This window comes from Balearica regulorum, chromosome 8, assembly GCF_011004875.1.
Source record: "Balearica regulorum gibbericeps isolate bBalReg1 chromosome 8, bBalReg1.pri, whole genome shotgun sequence".
Lineage (NCBI taxonomy): Eukaryota > Metazoa > Chordata > Aves > Gruiformes > Gruidae > Balearica > Balearica regulorum.
Window position 1 is genome coordinate 32,580,239 of NC_046191.1, and position 17,610 is coordinate 32,597,848.

At 38.5% G+C, this 17,610-nt stretch overlaps 1 protein-coding gene across 1 annotated transcript in view; it reads right to left on the reverse strand.

The window, feature by feature from the left end:
- Positions 1-429: 429 nt before the first annotated feature.
- Positions 430-17,610, reverse strand: part of EDEM3 (ER degradation enhancing alpha-mannosidase like protein 3) — a 29,114-nt gene continuing 11,933 nt past the window's right edge. Inside the window, exons 8-20 of the mRNA XM_075760548.1 lie at positions 17,191-17,296; positions 16,486-16,583; positions 15,244-15,369; positions 14,584-14,667; positions 13,021-13,104; positions 12,338-12,462; positions 11,677-11,842; positions 9,025-9,179; positions 8,089-8,242; positions 7,383-7,577; positions 6,463-6,628; positions 5,785-5,970; positions 430-4,293 (exon numbers count right to left, since the gene is read on the reverse strand). Of these exons, the coding sequence (XP_075616663.1) occupies positions 3,893-4,293; positions 5,785-5,970; positions 6,463-6,628; positions 7,383-7,577; positions 8,089-8,242; positions 9,025-9,179; positions 11,677-11,842; positions 12,338-12,462; positions 13,021-13,104; positions 14,584-14,667; positions 15,244-15,369; positions 16,486-16,583; positions 17,191-17,296 (2,046 nt within the window). The 3' untranslated portion in view covers positions 430-3,892. The remainder of the gene's footprint in view (positions 4,294-5,784; positions 5,971-6,462; positions 6,629-7,382; positions 7,578-8,088; positions 8,243-9,024; positions 9,180-11,676; positions 11,843-12,337; positions 12,463-13,020; positions 13,105-14,583; positions 14,668-15,243; positions 15,370-16,485; positions 16,584-17,190; positions 17,297-17,610) is intronic.

The window sequence follows — 17,610 nt, forward strand, 5'->3', positions numbered from 1 at the left end:
GGAAAATAATAAACACCCAACCAAGCAAAACCCAAACCCCCTAAAACAAAAAAACCCCAGGATCAGGAGTAGTCATATGTTAAATGAACTTTTGAGGATCTGTATTCTCACTGCAGGAATGGATTTGAAGAAAAAAGAAAACACCCAAGTCATAGACTAATAGAGGTTGAAATAGTCAATGAGATGAGGTTGCTGAGCACCTTTCCAGCCTGCTTTCAGATTTACACCACAAGGGCCTTGTTCTGGTTCTGTACAATCCCTCTGTTGGGCCATTACCCCTCATTTCAGGATTCCCTGCGTTGCTTCCGCCCGTGACCGCGCAGCTCCACACCCTCCTGGCAGGGACCTCACCGCTTCGTCGCCGGCTGCTTCCTCGCCCTGCCACTGTCAGATGCGGAACGGAAATTAGTGTCAGGTTAGCACAGCCAGACCAGAATATTTACATTTTATTAAATCTTTACAATCAGCAGTTATAATCAAGTACACAATTATGTACACAGATTATATACATTTTAGCCCAGACTTTTACATCACAGTACATAGTTGCCCTTAGAAATATTGTATACACTTATCACCAGAGTAAAACCCAACAATAGTGTTACAGCACCTGTTTTTAGACATCTTTCATAAGAAAATATACGGCTGTAAATTGGGCTGGCTAAAAAAAAAATCTTATAAAATCTGAACATACAATATTTCATTCACAGAATGGGTTTGTGTTTTTCTATGTTCTGACTGATGCCTTTTGCATAAGATGTCCCGTTTTTAACCTCTCACATACACTTATCCGTGCCTAACGCTACACCCTCAGGTATGCCGGCAGGAAGAGGAGAACCAAAGCTGGGCTCGTTTTGAAACTTCATTAAGAAACAATAAATGTAAACAACTGAGAAGATTCCTCTAAGATCAAATGAGAAATTAATTGGCTGATCTGAATTACATGGCATGGAGTAAGTGCTAGTTCCAGCTGTGATTCCTGAATTCTTCAGTGTTCAATACCATACAAGTAAATGTACAATACCACGCAAAGAAAGAGGCGATTACTGATTTGTGATGTACGAGCAATATTCCACACAGAGGGAGCAGACTTCTAAAAGTTCGGGAAGAAGCCTTCCTCCCCTCTCCAAAAGGGTTTGGGTTTTCTGAATACATTCTTTTTGCCTTTTAAGATGACAGTGACAGAAAACTGAATTCTTTTCAGAAGGATATGAAAAGGTTCAACTAAAGCCTGTTTCCACATAAGGAAATACAAAGTGAAAATAACCTGAATAAAACTGCCCCTCTCCCAATTCAGTCCTCTTTCCCAAAAGGTCAACCTTACCCCATTCCATTCTGTAAACACCACTATGGCTCTCATGATGGTTTCAAAGGTAAAGCAAAACAAACTGAAACAAAAAAAAAACCCAACCCAAAAGGAAGGAGGCAAGAGTTATCTGAGGTAGGCCACCACCAAAACGATGCTTCAAATCCATACGGAGTTGTGGGATCGTTCCAAAATCCCTTAAAAGGACAGCTAACGTCTCTGCTTTAACAATAAATTTGGAAAAAGCAGTTACATAAAAATGAGCTGGTGGTGGCAAGGAAAGTTAATCTTTTAATAAAATTTTACATCTACACCTAAATTTTCTGGAAGTAAAAAAAAAAAAAAAAAGAAAACTTTTAGTTGCTGTATTGACAGTCTTAACATAATGACCAGAGGGCCTCTATAGCTAGAAAAATAATTCTATTTCCACCAAAAAAGCTAACGAGTATGAAGATGTCGTCCATGGCGAAGAGCACGGGAACAAAAATGCTCCTTTTGTGGCACAAAGCACTGACAGACCAAAGGAATTACCAGAGTGAAGACTTTTGATCTGCACCTGACAGTTTTGATCCTGCAGCTGACTTGCGCCTGGCCACGTCGCTTCGAGCCCGGGCGCTACCAGGGGAGCGCAGCGTCCCTCGGGTGCAGCCAGGGCTCCAAGGAACGAAGGACACTTAACAGTCTCCCATGATCAAATTCCTTACATGAAGAAACTCACGTAACAAAAAAACATAAGTAAAGAGTAAGTTCTCAACTGAAAAACCCCAGCTACTTCAAGCCCTACTCATTCAGTCCAAACCTCCAGACAGTTATTTGTGCAAAGGAATTAGAACTATGTTTAAAAGCTAATTTATTTGAAAGGACACTTATTCACTATTCCACTACCGCTTCATTCCCTCCTCGGAATGACCTCCTACTCTAGTGATTTAAAGTTCTCATTCAGTTTATGGATAATCTTCTGATTGACTGTCATGCTCTCAAAAGGTGCCTGTGCATTTTGAAACTCTTGAAAGCAAGTGGCATTAAGCATACATGTATACAACATTTGCCTGGGATTTCTCCATTCATACTGTACAGGAGTATACATAAATAAATACAGTATGGCTGTACTAATTAACAGTTGCATATTCAGCACGCATAATTTCACCAGCTAAATGAAAGGTGCAATTCAGATCGGGGCTTTTTTTTGTTGTTGGTTTTTTTCTTTTCCATTGTAAAGGTGAAGATAAACCTTCATTTTTAGCCTGGTGCAGCATATAGGCAGTGTTAATCTATTCTTTAATATAAAACAATTCTTTGAACCACAATTCACTAAAAGCAGTTTACATAAATCAAGTTAATTAGTTTTTGGCAGTTTCTTTGGACACAGTCAAAACGTCTCTCGGTTGGTTAAACATCCCCATTTTTATTTAAATAATGTTTTTTGTAATAGGGATAACAAATTAGGACTCCCACTTACCTGTAACAAACTCCCAAAGCCCAGAGTAACATACCTCTCATCCTCGCAGTTCACGCCACTATACTTTGAACTATGGACCCAACAGCCAAAATTGTTGCGCTTCACTACTGGCCTCATTGCCTTAAGTATCACACGTATAGAAGTTGCATATAAAAAGAATGACAACAAAGTCAAGCCGTTAGAAGTCAAACTTGTAGAAAAAGGAAGATTTTTGTTATAGCTGATCTAGTTCTGTTTAGTGTCCTTACAGAGAATATTGCCAGTTTAAATTCCGTATCTCAGGGTAGATTGAGTTTTTCAACCTGGAAGGCCAAAAAAATTACCTGTAACTCAACGTCTACCTTGTCCACTTTACCTTAACCTCGAGCAGAACTTTCACAACACACCGTGAACCTTTGTCTGGCAGACCCCAACCGAGCAAGGCTGTCTTAGTGTCCCTGGTGGAACCTGCTTACAAAGTACACATCACCTTTGGTTTATACGGTTTCTCTAGTTGGAAGCAGAGCGGAAGGAAACACTCGCGTGTCATCGCGGTCGTTCTTCATGGTAACAGATGGAAGGAGTGATGAGCAATACTACTATGTCTCGGTACGATATGTCAGGACAAAAATCAAACTGCTTCTAGCTGCGTCTTAAAGACACGACAACTGGAAACACGATTTCACCCGCTGCTATCAGTGAAGGCCTTCAGCTCAGTAGAGATCAGTGAAACCGCACCTTCGCTCCAACCAGAACAGTGGCTGACCTACTGCCCTCAAGTGCTCTCATCGATAACCGTTACGTGGTATGTGAACCCCACTGCGTTCAACTTTTGCCTTCCAGAGACCAAGGGAGCGGGACCTCTCAGGGCCTGGAACGCAGAAGTCGGGCTCGTTCCCTGAATGAGCCTCCTGGATTACAGCACCATGCAGTGGAGCCAGACAAATGCTTCGATTGCACGTTCCCATTTTTAAACAGGAAAAACTAAAACAATACAAAGAGTGCGTGCTGGATTTCTGTGGTAATTTCCAGGCGAAACCTGGTTGCTCATCACAATACTGAACATATTTTCTAGTTCTCAGATATCAGGGCCTCACTTCTACCCAAAGAGTTCTCCATTTGTTTACTAACAAATAAGTTATTATTACAAGTCATAGTTCATCCTTCTCCATCATTTCAAATGCTTCTATATCTTCATTCCAGTCTGCTAATATGGATTCCATAGGTTGGACTTTATTATCCCAGTTAACTTTGGAATTTGACTCGGTCTCGGTCTTTTGTTCCTGAGGCTGGTTATCACTCTGTGTACATGCCGGCTCTGGAGCACTAGCCTCATCGGTTTCAGGGACGTAGGAATCCTGATTTAAATTGGAAACGGTGTCACTGTCTGCGTGAGCAGGAGATAAAGAATCAGGGTCAGCAACATCAGAGTTTTCTCCTTCTTCAGGCTCCTCACTGACCGCACCACCATCCTGAGATGCTGAAGTAGCTTCTTCAGAATTCTGTTTATGTGAATCGTTTTCAGATAACTTCTGGTCCATATTCTCCAAGTCTTTGAGAGGGGAGAGAAAAAGAAATGTTTTGGAAAAAATAATAAAATGCTGCCTTTCTATGTTTTTCAAAAGCAAGGTCAATTCCCTTGGCCTCATTTCCTCAAAGAAGCGCTGACTTCCCATTGATAGGAAAATTTAGTGTTATTAAGGAATGTATTTTACAGAGGCACTTAAACACATTTTAAATACAGTGAGACTAGTTTTGGTTCCTCAAACTTGAATGGCAACTTCTGGGTCAGTGCTAATTACCATCCTTCAGTCTTAAGCAAATACCCACTCCGTGCACTGAACTTGAACACCAGATTTTAAAGCGCTCCCAGATCAACCAGGATCCCACATCTAAGCAAGTGCGAGTCGGACAGAGTTTATTAAGTTTACTGAACTGTGAATTAAAGAGAGCGCCAAAGCCTCCCTCATCACATCCCCACTCAAAGCAACTAACATACGTATCAAGCTGTCTAATTTAACCATGAAGATTTCTTTGGAGTTTGATGTTTACAGCTAGTATACAGGACACTAATATTTCAAGACTTCTAGGGAGTTTAACTGCATACGCCGTTTTTAACGTGGGATACTTACTGCTATCAATAATGTAGTTTGGAATCATTTTACCTTTAAAGATTGTTGCTGGGATTCCAAACGGAAGCACGAGGAGGGGGAAGAAGCAGATACGGATTACAAATTCTCAAATGCAGAGCTATCTTTTGTATTTAGTATTTTGTTAGAGCAGCTTAGCAATAGTTATAAACAGGAGGAATTTGTGAGCAGCTATGAAGAAACAATGCTGTAGCTTTTGGCATATCACCTTTGCAAGTGCGCAGAGAACAAAACGCTGTCACTGGTTTACTAGAGATACTTGTTCTTACACTGCCTGGACAAAGCAGCGCGACGAGGAAAGCTTACAAAAGGAAAACCTAGAATTTTCTGCCATACGCAAACATTTTAATTGGGAATGTATTAGCTTGCAATTTTCTTGTATTATACAAGAAAAACTGCAAAACATCTGAGGTCAGCAGCCTTATTTCTCATGATAACCATTTCGCCTTAGATAGGCAAAATAGTTTTAACGGTTGTCTCTTTCCTTTTGGGTACCAAGAACATCACCAGGGAGCTTCAGAAGAGAGAGGCATTTACAATGTAGGGCACTGAAAACACTTACGCTATTCCTGCCACCACTTCAAAGCAGATTATGACAAAAAGGGTTCAAAAGGAATCCAAAAGGCTGTATTTTCTCATTAGTCAAACTGACATTTAACTTATGAACAGCACTTTTGGATGTTAACATTAACTTGGGGGAGCAGATAACGACACATCTCAGATAATGGCTTTCTTACGGAAAAACTAATACCAATGTCAAGCAGAAAACTAGAGTTACCAAATAAATAACGTGTTTGCACCTTTGGGTAGCAATAGAAATTATTATTGTACGTTTCACACTGTGCCACAGCGCAGCGTGAAGCTAAATTTGTCCAAGCAACCTCTAATCTTACCTCTGTCTTTAGCTTTATCAGAAAGGAGCACCTCCACGGCCTCATACTCCCGGATTGCATCCAGTATAATGTTTCCTTCCTTGTTGAAGAGGAAGAGCATGGGAATCGTGATATCATCTGTATTCTTTCCATCACCGGCCATTTGGAAGAGAGGAGCTGTGTCACTACTGCTTCCCTCATTGTCATCTAGCCAGATGCACACAAAAGGAAAAGCAAGCAAACCTCCTGTTAGGTAAACAGACTACAACTCTGAACTTCAGACTTTTTCAGCAGCTTTCTACTGCCCAATCAGTTAAGAGAAACAGTAAGTCGGTTGTAAAAAAGCAAAAAGCCAACTTGTGCACTTGTTTTCCTTAACATTTTTGATTTGTATCTCACGTCTTCCTCAGTCCTAAGTAGACAGCACTATTGCAACGCTCGGCGATCCTTAAAGTAACAACTTTTAATCTGCAGAAACAGTGACAATCAGCCATCCCAATTTGTTTGGCTGCACTTTCTGTGCCAACCCAGACAAACCCAAAACATTTCTTCATCTTCTGAAAGCGCAATTTCTGTGTTGGACTGCTGTAATCTCAGAGTTTAACAGCTTCTCGTCAGCTCTCCAGTATCTTCACATCTGTAAAGTACTGGTCACATCTACACAAACTTAAGATTTTAAGAACATAAAATCTTATTTACCAATAACAATGCCTCCTATTGCTCCAGCTTTTTGAATGTTTCGTGCCTTTTCAGCAAACATACACTGGCCTCTCTGCATCAGAGCAATTTTCTCTTTCACTGCCTCAGGATTAGTGATCTCTGAGCATCCATTATATGGCTTAATGGTTGCAACGAATCCTCTTGTCTGTTTGGCAAAACAAAAAGAGAATTAGAGCGCTAGGTTCGAACTTGCAAAAGATTCCTAAGCATTTTTGTTTCTTCAATTAATCTAGTGCATTTAGTGCTGTCTTCCGTCAGTGCAGGCAATCTCTATGCTGAAGGTCGAAGAAACAAAGAATGACCGAACGATAACCTAATTCTCATGTTCAGCGTACTTTGTCTATACCTGTGAACTGCTCTCTCTGGAAAGTTTTCTTCTGTGACCTGCTAATCTGGAACTCCTCTTTTGGGCTGCATCTCATCCACCTGAAGTCATCGGGTTTTCCTACTGCTTCCAGTAGGGACCATTGCCTCTGTGATATTTTCTTCTTCCATCTAGATACAGCCTTTTATAAAAGCTTGTGTAAAGAACAGTCTAACTCTAAAAGGGCTTCTGCAAATTCATGACTAACATGGTAGGAAAACCTTCCCTTAAATTAACATCTCAAGATATGCACTGCAGTTTATATCAATTTGTTTCAAAAATCATCCTATATATGGATTTTATCATGACTGATGACTCAGGAGCAGAGCATGGGCCACAGACTGATAAGCCACTCATCTAAAAAACTGTCACTGCTGTTCTGTTATTGCTGCGCCCTGTCATTCTAATCACTGTAATTAATTGATCACCCTCTGGCTGGCCACCCTGAAATAGTACCTGTACTGTAAAATTTAGGCTTGTGCAATAAGAAAAGTAACAGAAAGCTAGAGACGGATCACATCTACCTCTCACATACCCCTGCTTTGTGTTTGGATAAGTCCATCCCGAATTGTGCTGGTCCAGCAGTCAAGACCACCCTGCCAAAGAATGGATGGGAAACGATTTGAACAGCACGAGGAGGCAGCTGTTGCTCTTTCTGTTGCTGACTGGAGAGTTCAATCATTTCCTGCATGAACCGTAAGCCATCTTCAGCATCAAGTGAACTTGCTGCCTGAGTAGTAAAGAAACGATAAACAGTTTCTTCTTAGATGTTTGAGAAATTTGGGAAAAAAAAAATTGAAGTTATGTTTGCTCGGACCACTGCTAAAAAGATTTTAAAATACAGAGGGGATGCTCACTGGCACTCACTCAGCATTTCAGATGAGGGAGTTAACTTTTTAGCACCTCCACAACATAGAAGACTAAAACCATACAAATGTATAGACCTCCTAAACAAATGGAAGTATCTCCCACTGAAAGCTATTATTTTCAGATGAGATGCTGTTAGCTACATCACTTTGACATGAACAGCCTCCACCTAATTTAATGGAAGATTAGTTAAAAGTGTTGCTCAGGCAAAATATTAACAAGCATCAGCCTGCTAAATATAGTTGCATATCCAGCTCATATGCCTCTTTCTACAGCCTGGCTGTCCTTCCTGAACCTCTAAAGTGTCAAATATCATTGCTAGTAGGATATTTTTGAAAGTTTTAAAAAAAAAAAAAACTTCTGTCAGGTCTTACTTGCACTGCGTGCTGTACTAATTGTACTCTTCCATCTTTCAGATGAATCAAACTGACTCCCATCTTCTTCAGTATCTCCAAGTGTTCGGGATTACTGGCCATGAAATCTCTGGCTCTTAATGGTGGTTTTGGTCCACTTCCCAAACTCTCTTCTCTGCCAAAAGATTTGAGAGATCAAAACGTTAAAAACCAGATTATTCTTGAAACATAACTCTCACGTTATTCCTACCACCACAGGATTATAGTTCTTTGGAATAATGTTGAGTACAAGTGTCACGAGAATGCAACTCCTCAGTCAAATGATCTTTTTCAAAAGTTGTTGATATTATCAATAATTTTGTAGTGCACAAAAGCACAGGCAATATTGATAACAAAACTACCATATGCTAGCTCTCATTTCTACATAATCTGCATTGTTGTGAGACTGACTAAACCCAATCTTCCTCGTAGAGTTGCTACTCAGTTTTACTCATGAAGTACAAATACCAAAGAGGTGGTCAGAAGGACAAACTTCCTCAGCTTTAACAGACTGTCCTAAACTCTTCAAAACAGGTGAAGTTATGTATGGTAGTACGATTTGCTTACTGCAAAGCAGAGTTGCAGAACTGTTTGAAACTACAGAAACTAATTTTACAAAATCAAGGAGATGTATTTCCTGTAATACCTGGGCTACAATTCCCACTTGGACTGTGTGGCTCATTAAGCTCCTTTTGCTTTGAAAGGCTCACTAATTCCTGCTGGAAGTGAACTAAGTCATGCTGATGATGCCAAAGAAAACATAACTGATTTTTCCCCACAGCTAGGCTATCCATTCTAAATGGACTACAAACTCAGGCAGAGCAAGCTCTGATACACCTCGTATTTCGCCTTCTGTGCATAACGGACCCTATTCCACTCACTCCTGCACTAACAAAAGACAGAAAATATTCATCTTACGCTCTGGAAATACCCCTAGGACAGCTCTTATCCACCACATTTTTCAAAGGTTCGCGAATACTCTGAGCAAACATAGGGTCATTTGGGAAAAGAATCTGGGTGTTTGGACAGGTCCAGTCAAAGTTGCTGTCGTCCAGCTCTGTGTATTCTGTAGTCTAAAATGAAAAATACAGATCGCCTGTTAGAAATGCAGGTTACACTTTTACAGGAAGAAAATCAACAGGTAGACCTACCCTTAAGTAATCTGTGTACTCAGGAAAGCTGAATGCAGTAAGTGTCCTACAACCACATACATTTGAGGAATAAAGAACACATCATTCTTCTGTGCCACACGTTGTAATAATAAAGGGGAACCAGTGCACTACAACCCCTTTCAAGGGATAGATAAATACACCAGTTCTAATTTGTAACTTACCAAACTTGTATCCACAGTTTCTAGATATTTTTTTTTTTTTTGCGGGAACAGCTAATCCTCTACTGGCAAACAGTACTTCTCAAGCCTGCTCATGATGTAGGTAGTGCCCCTGTACTTTTATGTGCTGGACAACTAAAGGAAGTAGTTACTATTTCATTTGATATCGCCTTTATGCTGAGTGAACCAGCTGCAAACTTCAGGTAATTCTTGCTTCGTATTACTAAGAATGTCACATCTTTTCACACAAACAAAAGATTCTCCTCCTCAGGAGCCATACAGACTTGCAACTATGAATGGGCAAGGATGAACCTATATATAATTCAAACAATCTCTATTTTCAGAAAAGATGCCAGAGTTAACATTCACATAAATCGCTGTTTTGTAACATGTAAAACCATGCAGAACATGTCAGGTAATTTGAAGCCATATTTAGCTTGTTCTTAGTTTTGCAAATAACTGGTTGGATAACTGACAAATTAATTTGCTCACCTATAAAAATTAATGTAGTATTTATCCACTTGCAAAAAACGCATCTGCAACATATTAGCTTATTAAAAAAAATCAAGTATTTAAAGGTTCCCTAAAAAACAAGGCCTAGAAGGCTGTAGTTTACTGGAATAAACACTTTAAAGTACATTTGTCACGCTAAGAGTGTGACAAATAGTAGTCACACCACTTAGAGAAGGTCTTGCAAGCAAGACACAACCTTTCCTGTTCATGAGAATAAATACAAACAGGATGTTGGGTTGCTACTACCAACTCTCAGACACTTCAGCTTAATAGCACTGTGTTTGTATTAAAATCAATTTACACATTCCATCTTTTCTTATCAATTCCCCCCCCATCGAATAAATTCCATAAAAGAATAACATCTTCACAGCCTTTTAGCCATTTAATGCATTTTGTTGTCACCGTTTTCAATGGCTCTTTCTTACTTGTATTATGCGCATTAGCAGCTTTGACTTAAAGAGCTTCAGAAAATTTGAACAATTTACCCTCTTTATTGGCCTTTTATTAACATTTGCTGTTCTCAAGAGAACTACATATATCAGGCCAGCACTTCACACAGCATCAGCTGTGGGAATCCTGTCTGTCTCAAAAGTTCTTATGTTGGGACCAAAAGTTACATAAAATGCTCCTTCAGACCCTTCAGAGAACTTCTTGCATAGTTTAAAAAGCATGGTCTCTGTTTCCAGAACTCAAAGACAAAACATAAGTGCTCAAGGAAAGAACATTCAGAGAGGGCGCAGGATCTCCACCATCAAGGAACAGGAAAACCCAACCCGCCATTAAAGGTATTACCAGTGTCAGACATTAAGAGCTAGTAATTAAAAGTTTTTCAGTGTCTAATGCTAGAGTCTGTAAAACAGAGTGCTTTCTACTCAATTTTAAGATTTCTCCAGGACACATGGCATGACACACAACACGAGCATTTTCCTCTGATCCAGGCATTATTTTTACCCTTTACTATGTGTTTTACAATAGAGGCACACTAACATAAGGGAGTTTACATCCCTGATGCCCTAGACACCTCTCTATTCACTTTCTCATGTTTCTTTTGCTTGCCGGTAGTTTTATTGCCTTAAAAGATTAATTATGTCACCTTATTGAGCACAAAAACAAACAAGAGATGAGTATTTATAGTGCTTCACAGCACAGCTGTATTACTGTAAGTTATTTTGGAAGGTTAAGTAAATTGTAAACCCATTAATGTTCTCACATTGACACAATAGATGCCTATTGCATGGACTAAAACAATTAAATATCCCTAAAGCTTTAGCTGTGTCTTGTCAAACTAACTTTGTAACAGTCTCAAAAAACCTTTCAGAATTTGCCACGGGTTCATGTAGTAAAATAAGCAGCAAAAACTTAGGCCTGTTATTGCAAATGTCTTAGAAAAAGTAATAGAAAATAAAGACAAGGATAAAAATCCCATAGCGTCTTATTTTCAAATTTATACAGAAATGAGGAATGATTTTCTTTTTAAATGTTGCTAATGTTCCACAGCTTTTTTCTCAAGATTCAGTGGTGCAGAATCCAGTCATGGAAACATTATTCATACTCATATGACTGTCACAGTTAATATGATGAAATAGTTCATATTAAATGAAGTGTTAAAACTGGTATACTTCAAACTATGATTTTTTCCTGATTTTATCTTCCATTTCCTCTCAAAAAAAAAAAGGAACTGCTTTGAAGCATCACTAAAACTGATTTAGATTTGAGCTATTACTTACTGTATTTTTTTTAGAGATGGTTTGGTTTGTAGTGGAAAGCCAAAGTGGTAATAGATGAGCTTCTGTAGTGAAGATATAGTCTTCAATGTCGAAAATCATGTCTTCCTTATCAGCAAACAGCAGGTAAAGATATTTAAACATTTCAGCCAGAAAGAAAGAGTCCATTCTATGGAAAAAGATGAATGTCCTTTAGGAAAATCCCCTTTTTTTCTAAAAGCATCAGTAAAACAAATACTCATATTGCTCCATCTCCGAAGACTTCATTACTATTACTGTTGAACTTCATTCAATTAGCATTCCTTCCACTTGGAAGAAACTATGTTTGGAGGGAAATGATTCAGCATGTTCAGTACAAAACAACATTATGGAAAAAAGAAATAAACCTCTTTACAAACTTCTAGCTTTGAAGTACATTTTCTTTGAAAGCAATTCATCTATTGCTCTGACACAAATGCAACATCATTAAAATAAAAATATTTTTATGTAACAAACTATAAAACCATTGAAATAGTTCATAGACTATGACAAATGGGTAATTTAAGACTTGGTTATCAAACTGAAGACAGACAGCTACTCAGAAGTCAGTTCAATTATATAAACAAGGTTATTACATTTTTTTAATAATCTTTTTATGAAAGGAAATAATTGCAAAAACTTTTACCTGTCTTCATGACTTCCTGTACGAACATCCTTCATTGCAGCAAAACCACAAGGTACTCTTGCATACTTGTTCAAGTTTTCAATGAGTGTTTTTCCTACTTCTAGATAATAAGGGTCTCCAGTAGCCTATAAAAGAAAAAACACCAAAACCCAAATCAAATATATAGGTGCACTTAGACTTACTGCACAACTAGCAGCTTTCATTTTCCTAATGCTAATTTATTGATTCCGTATCTTCTCAGCCAAGTAAAGTCTAATTTGTTAATAGTGCTAAACAGTCACAAGAGCGACTGCTGAGCTACTACTGCATTACCTTTTACAGACATGCAGATAAGCACACAGAAATACAGAAACGCAAGATGTTTAGGTTTGCTGCTCTCTGCAGCGGCTTTTGCTCTTAGTCTCCAAGATCAAGATTCAGAGAGCTCAGCAAGACCTAAACATCTTTAAAAATACGGGCCTTTGTCACTTAACAGTTTTCTTTCTAATTCTAGGCATATAAAACAAAATTCCCAGAACAATTTTCGATAACCAATACTTTCATCTTGTTTATATACAGAACTGGTTCCAGCAGATAAAATAAGCTGGAGATTTGCTACTCATTCCATATCGAAATAAAACATCAACAAAATTCTAGGTGCTAAACAAAGTGACCAAAGGTCAGAGGAATGAAAGGGATCTCACCTTATACAAGAAGTAAGTGCTTTCAGCAAATTCAGGCCTTAAAGGATGCTGAGCCCAGTGAACTCTAAAGTCTGTTGTGAATGCCTGAGGAAGAAAAACAGACAAAAATAAATGCAAGAATGAACACCAAACATGGGTTTATGTTGAATCTTATGTCAACTGTATTACAACAGCTCAAGTACTCAACAGCAGAGGACTGAAGGCCCGACATCAGTCTTGGGAGGCTACAAGAACCCTGTCCAGAGGCCAAAACCTAAACTAGTGCTCTGGCCCACTTAGTACAAGTGAGATTTAAGCTTGTGTTAGTGCAGGAGCCTGGGCACTACGCAGCCTCTCAACAAATGGAGTTCTGGTGTGAGGTGCCAGGTGAGAACTTGTGTCCCAGAGCCACGAGGCAGCACACAGCCTCCAATCGCTCCATCAGCACGAGCGCACAACCGCTGCTGCAATCCAACCGATGCAGCCTGGTGAAGGGCCCTACACAGAGATCACCCCAGCTTTGACAAATACCACTTTTGCAAAAATACCTGCATGTGACACTTGCAGTGCATTTCAGACTGACAGATTGTAAGCAGCTGTTGCTAACCTAAGAAATACCACAGACTACAAGTCAGTTCTCTAAAAACTTCTTAGTGTACATATTCACTCTTAACACGCACTGGCAAAAGCCTCTTCTGCAATGGCTCACATTCACTACTAGTTCATACTAGGGTTTAAATTCTTTGCTAAAGGGGATGGCATATTGGCTCAAATACAACTACCTCATCTTTCAAAGTTTCCTTTGTAACTACAAAGCACTGAAAAAACAACCCAAGAAACTGTAAGGAGCCAAATCATACCATTTTAAAAGCACTCAAAAAAAAAAAATCATTCTGGTGCTTAGTGTCTCAATTTCCACATTAGGTGAATGCAATGTTAATTAAAATGTTCTCTAACAGAAATAAGCTTCCACCAGAGGAAAGTAAAAATTACAAACGGAGTCAGAAGCTTTCTCATATATTCTAGGTCATCACAGAATAAAGACACACACTTCAGCAGGTAAACAAGCTTTTCTGTGGAGAATTAACTTGCTCAAAGATTGCAACTTGCAATACTACAGATAAGTATGTGTACCTACTGTCAAGGACATTATGCAAAATTTTAGAACATTCTCTCAGAACAAGTCAGTCTTTAGTTTCCCCTCCTTGGGTTCATAAAGATGACTGATCTTTAGCGTTAATGCTATTACATTACAAAGCCGCTACTACTACATGTGCTTATACAAGTTTTGCATACTGAAATGAGTCAAGGTCAATTTTGAAAGGCTGAAATATAAAGCCTAAGCAATTATTAATAGCAGCAGTTTCCTCTTACTGTGTTAATTACAGCATAAATGAAGGAAAAACATTTCATATGCAAAACACAGTTGTCATACATGCAGAACTGTAAATCACATAAGAATGCTGTGGAAATGAGCCTTTGGTTTTAATAACACGTATACCTACTATTTTTTCAAATGGGTATCTAAGACTGCTCAAATTGAGGTAAGAATCAGTTTACACGATGAAAAAATTACTAGCTTACCTCCGGAAGGAAGTTATGCTTTTTTATAACCTGATACAGCATCTCATGAGTTTCAATTGCAGGTCTAATATCACCCTTCAACACCTAAAATTCAATAATAAAATTAACACTAATTCACCATGCATAAGAATAATATTCAAACTTAGGCACACTCACTGCATTCATGCAAAGCTACAGACCAATTCCTACATTTCCAGCAGATACATACTGTAAATATTACCCCCCTTCAGTGTAAGCCATAGATATTCCATAAGAGCTTTTTCAGCAAAATCAGCGAGCTCATTAAGACTACTGTCTATGTAGAAAAAGGATCTCATTTACATAGAACTGTGGTGGAAATGTGATTTAGTTTATCTTAAAGATGTAAACGGCACACAAACCAGAAAAATTGTCACTGGACTACTAAAAAAGCAGCGTCATTTGAGGTTTTTCATGACTAGGAGTGAAGGAAGCAAATCATATAGACATACTTTTCTTGATACTCAACATGGCTAGAAATGCACATTAGCTTGCATCATAGCATTGAAGTGACAGGAGGAGTGAGTACAGAAATCCTCACTATTTCTGAAAATCAAATTACTAAGCTTGACTTGTCAATTTATATCCAGTCTATTTTTTACTTGTTATTAAAATCATCTGCACATGGGCTTTAAGCCTTACCTGCAATCCAGGGAAGAAAGCTAGCAAAGAATCCATCCAGGTCCTAGCATTTAGCATTGGTTTATGAATATGAACATCAAGAAGAAGAGGTGGTTGGCTAATGTATCTCATTATGGCATCGTAGTGCTGACCAACACGAGAAAAATCATGAGTTTATATTATCAATACGTTCTACAAAACAGATACAGGTCACTACGGCATTTTATTTCAATGGCAGAACCAGTACTACACTCCCAGTCGTTACTAGATTTGTCAATGCACAGTAGTTTCTGGTTTTGCAAACTTAAAAAGCATAGTAACTACTGCAAAGCTCCGCAGTATTATGCACGTGATACACATCATGTTTTCCAAGTAATAACACACATACACAGAAGTATATTCAGCAGCCACGTGATAAACGAGTAACTATCACAGTTAAGGCACATTTGTTTTGGCTGAGTCTTTAAGCACACACTAAACAAAACTGAAATTGCTTTCTCTGAACAAGAGAATTCTAAAGCAAACGGCATCTCAGGAGGAGAAGGGGAAAAGGAGATATAAAACCCAACAAAACAGCTGGACTTGATGGCTCAGAATTTTAAAACCCACTAGCTCACTTGACTTGCTGACTTCCAATCCTATACTCCCCAAGATAACTGCCTTTCCCGTTTTCTGAAGCACAGCAGGTAAAATCACGAGCACATGAACCAAATCGATAGGAAACAGTTCACACACATAATTAAGGCAAAATATAATAATGGTGGCTGCAGGTTAGGAATATGAAATAATCCTTACACTTAGTGTTGCAACAGGCCTTTAGCTACTGAGTTATTCCAATTTTAATATTGATTACGATATAAAAATCATGGTACATGATATAAAAATCATTTTGTGATACAAAATGGTTTTTATTGGATATTGCTATTTTCAAAAGAAAGAACACTTTTATGAAAGAATAATGATGCTGACAAATTTACTTAGTAATCTTATGAATTTAGTAATCCAAGTGTGTTTTTTCAGCTTGAAAGTGCGTACTTAAACGTCCGCTGGGCCTTTGGATTGCAGTACAATGCAAGATTCAGACTTTGATTTTCACATCTTTTTTTCTTGCTCCAAAAGAGCTGGCCCTAGACACATCAGAAGTCACAGAAATTCTGCTAAAGAACCCTTCATAGGCTTCTCAGGCTAAAAGCTGACTGACAATACAATTAGTCTTAAATTTGCCTTACAGATGGCACAAACCTGAGCAAGGTGTTAACTTACCGTGTTAAATCTTTCCAGGAAACTGTCATCTCCCAGCAAGACATAGGCTTTTAATAAATATTCGTAATACGAATCTATTCCTGCTCCAACTCCACTATCTAGAAACAGCAGAAAATGAGAAGCTGGTTTTACTTTAAGTAGTTAGATGGGTATTTTCACATGGTTTCATTTCAACGGCTCTTTCAGTAAAAGGAAAAGCCTCCTATCACTAGAATTAAGGCACAGATGGATGCAGAGACACAATACTGTATGTTTACACTAAAGGCTTTGCAATATCACTGCACATAATAGTATGAACAGACATGCACTGAAGCCAGTTGTTTCACTTTTCTCGTATGAAAATATTTCTACTGGCTGCCATACACAACCACAGTCCTATTTATATTTTTCCTATGTATTTATAGTAGAATCTCTGAAAAATTATCCCAAGGCATTCCTCTCAGTATTAAAGTGAATCAGAGAACACTTTCTTTGCAATGAATAAAACCAGTTTCTCTACAAAAACACCCTTTCAGAGCAAAGCCAGGCTTCGTTGTAGCAGGTTTCTGCAGCACTGAAATTATGTTATCCACTTGCCTATCCCATTAATATTTTTAAACTGCCTAGATAAATGCGTCAGGGGGTAGAGAGGGTGTGCGTCAAGATTTTTTTCTTCTTGTCCCAAACCACTTGTGGTCACTGATTCTGAGTCAGAATACCACGCACCTTTGCGGACCCAGTCTCCAGTATGAATATTAATAGTAACGCCCACTAAATTGCTGCTGCGCTGTCTCTTTTCCCAAATAAAATCAAGCGCTTTCCGTGCATATTCCTGCAACAACAAAAAACACTCATTAAAGGAAATTATAGAGAAACACAGATACTGAAGACTGTTATTCTTCTGTCTATTGAAATTAAGATGCTATGAAGTAATGTTTCATAGATGTTTCGTATCTAACAATTATAAAACTCAGTATTCCCTTACATACACTTAAATAGTAGGACGGTCAGTCCACATGTTATATAAATACTTATTCTGTGGCTGATTTGAAAGAATGGTGCTTGTCTACACAACTTTATCCTTTAGCTAGTCTTCAGTATATTTATCTTGTTTACTTCAGTATTACTGTAACTACTTTCAAACAA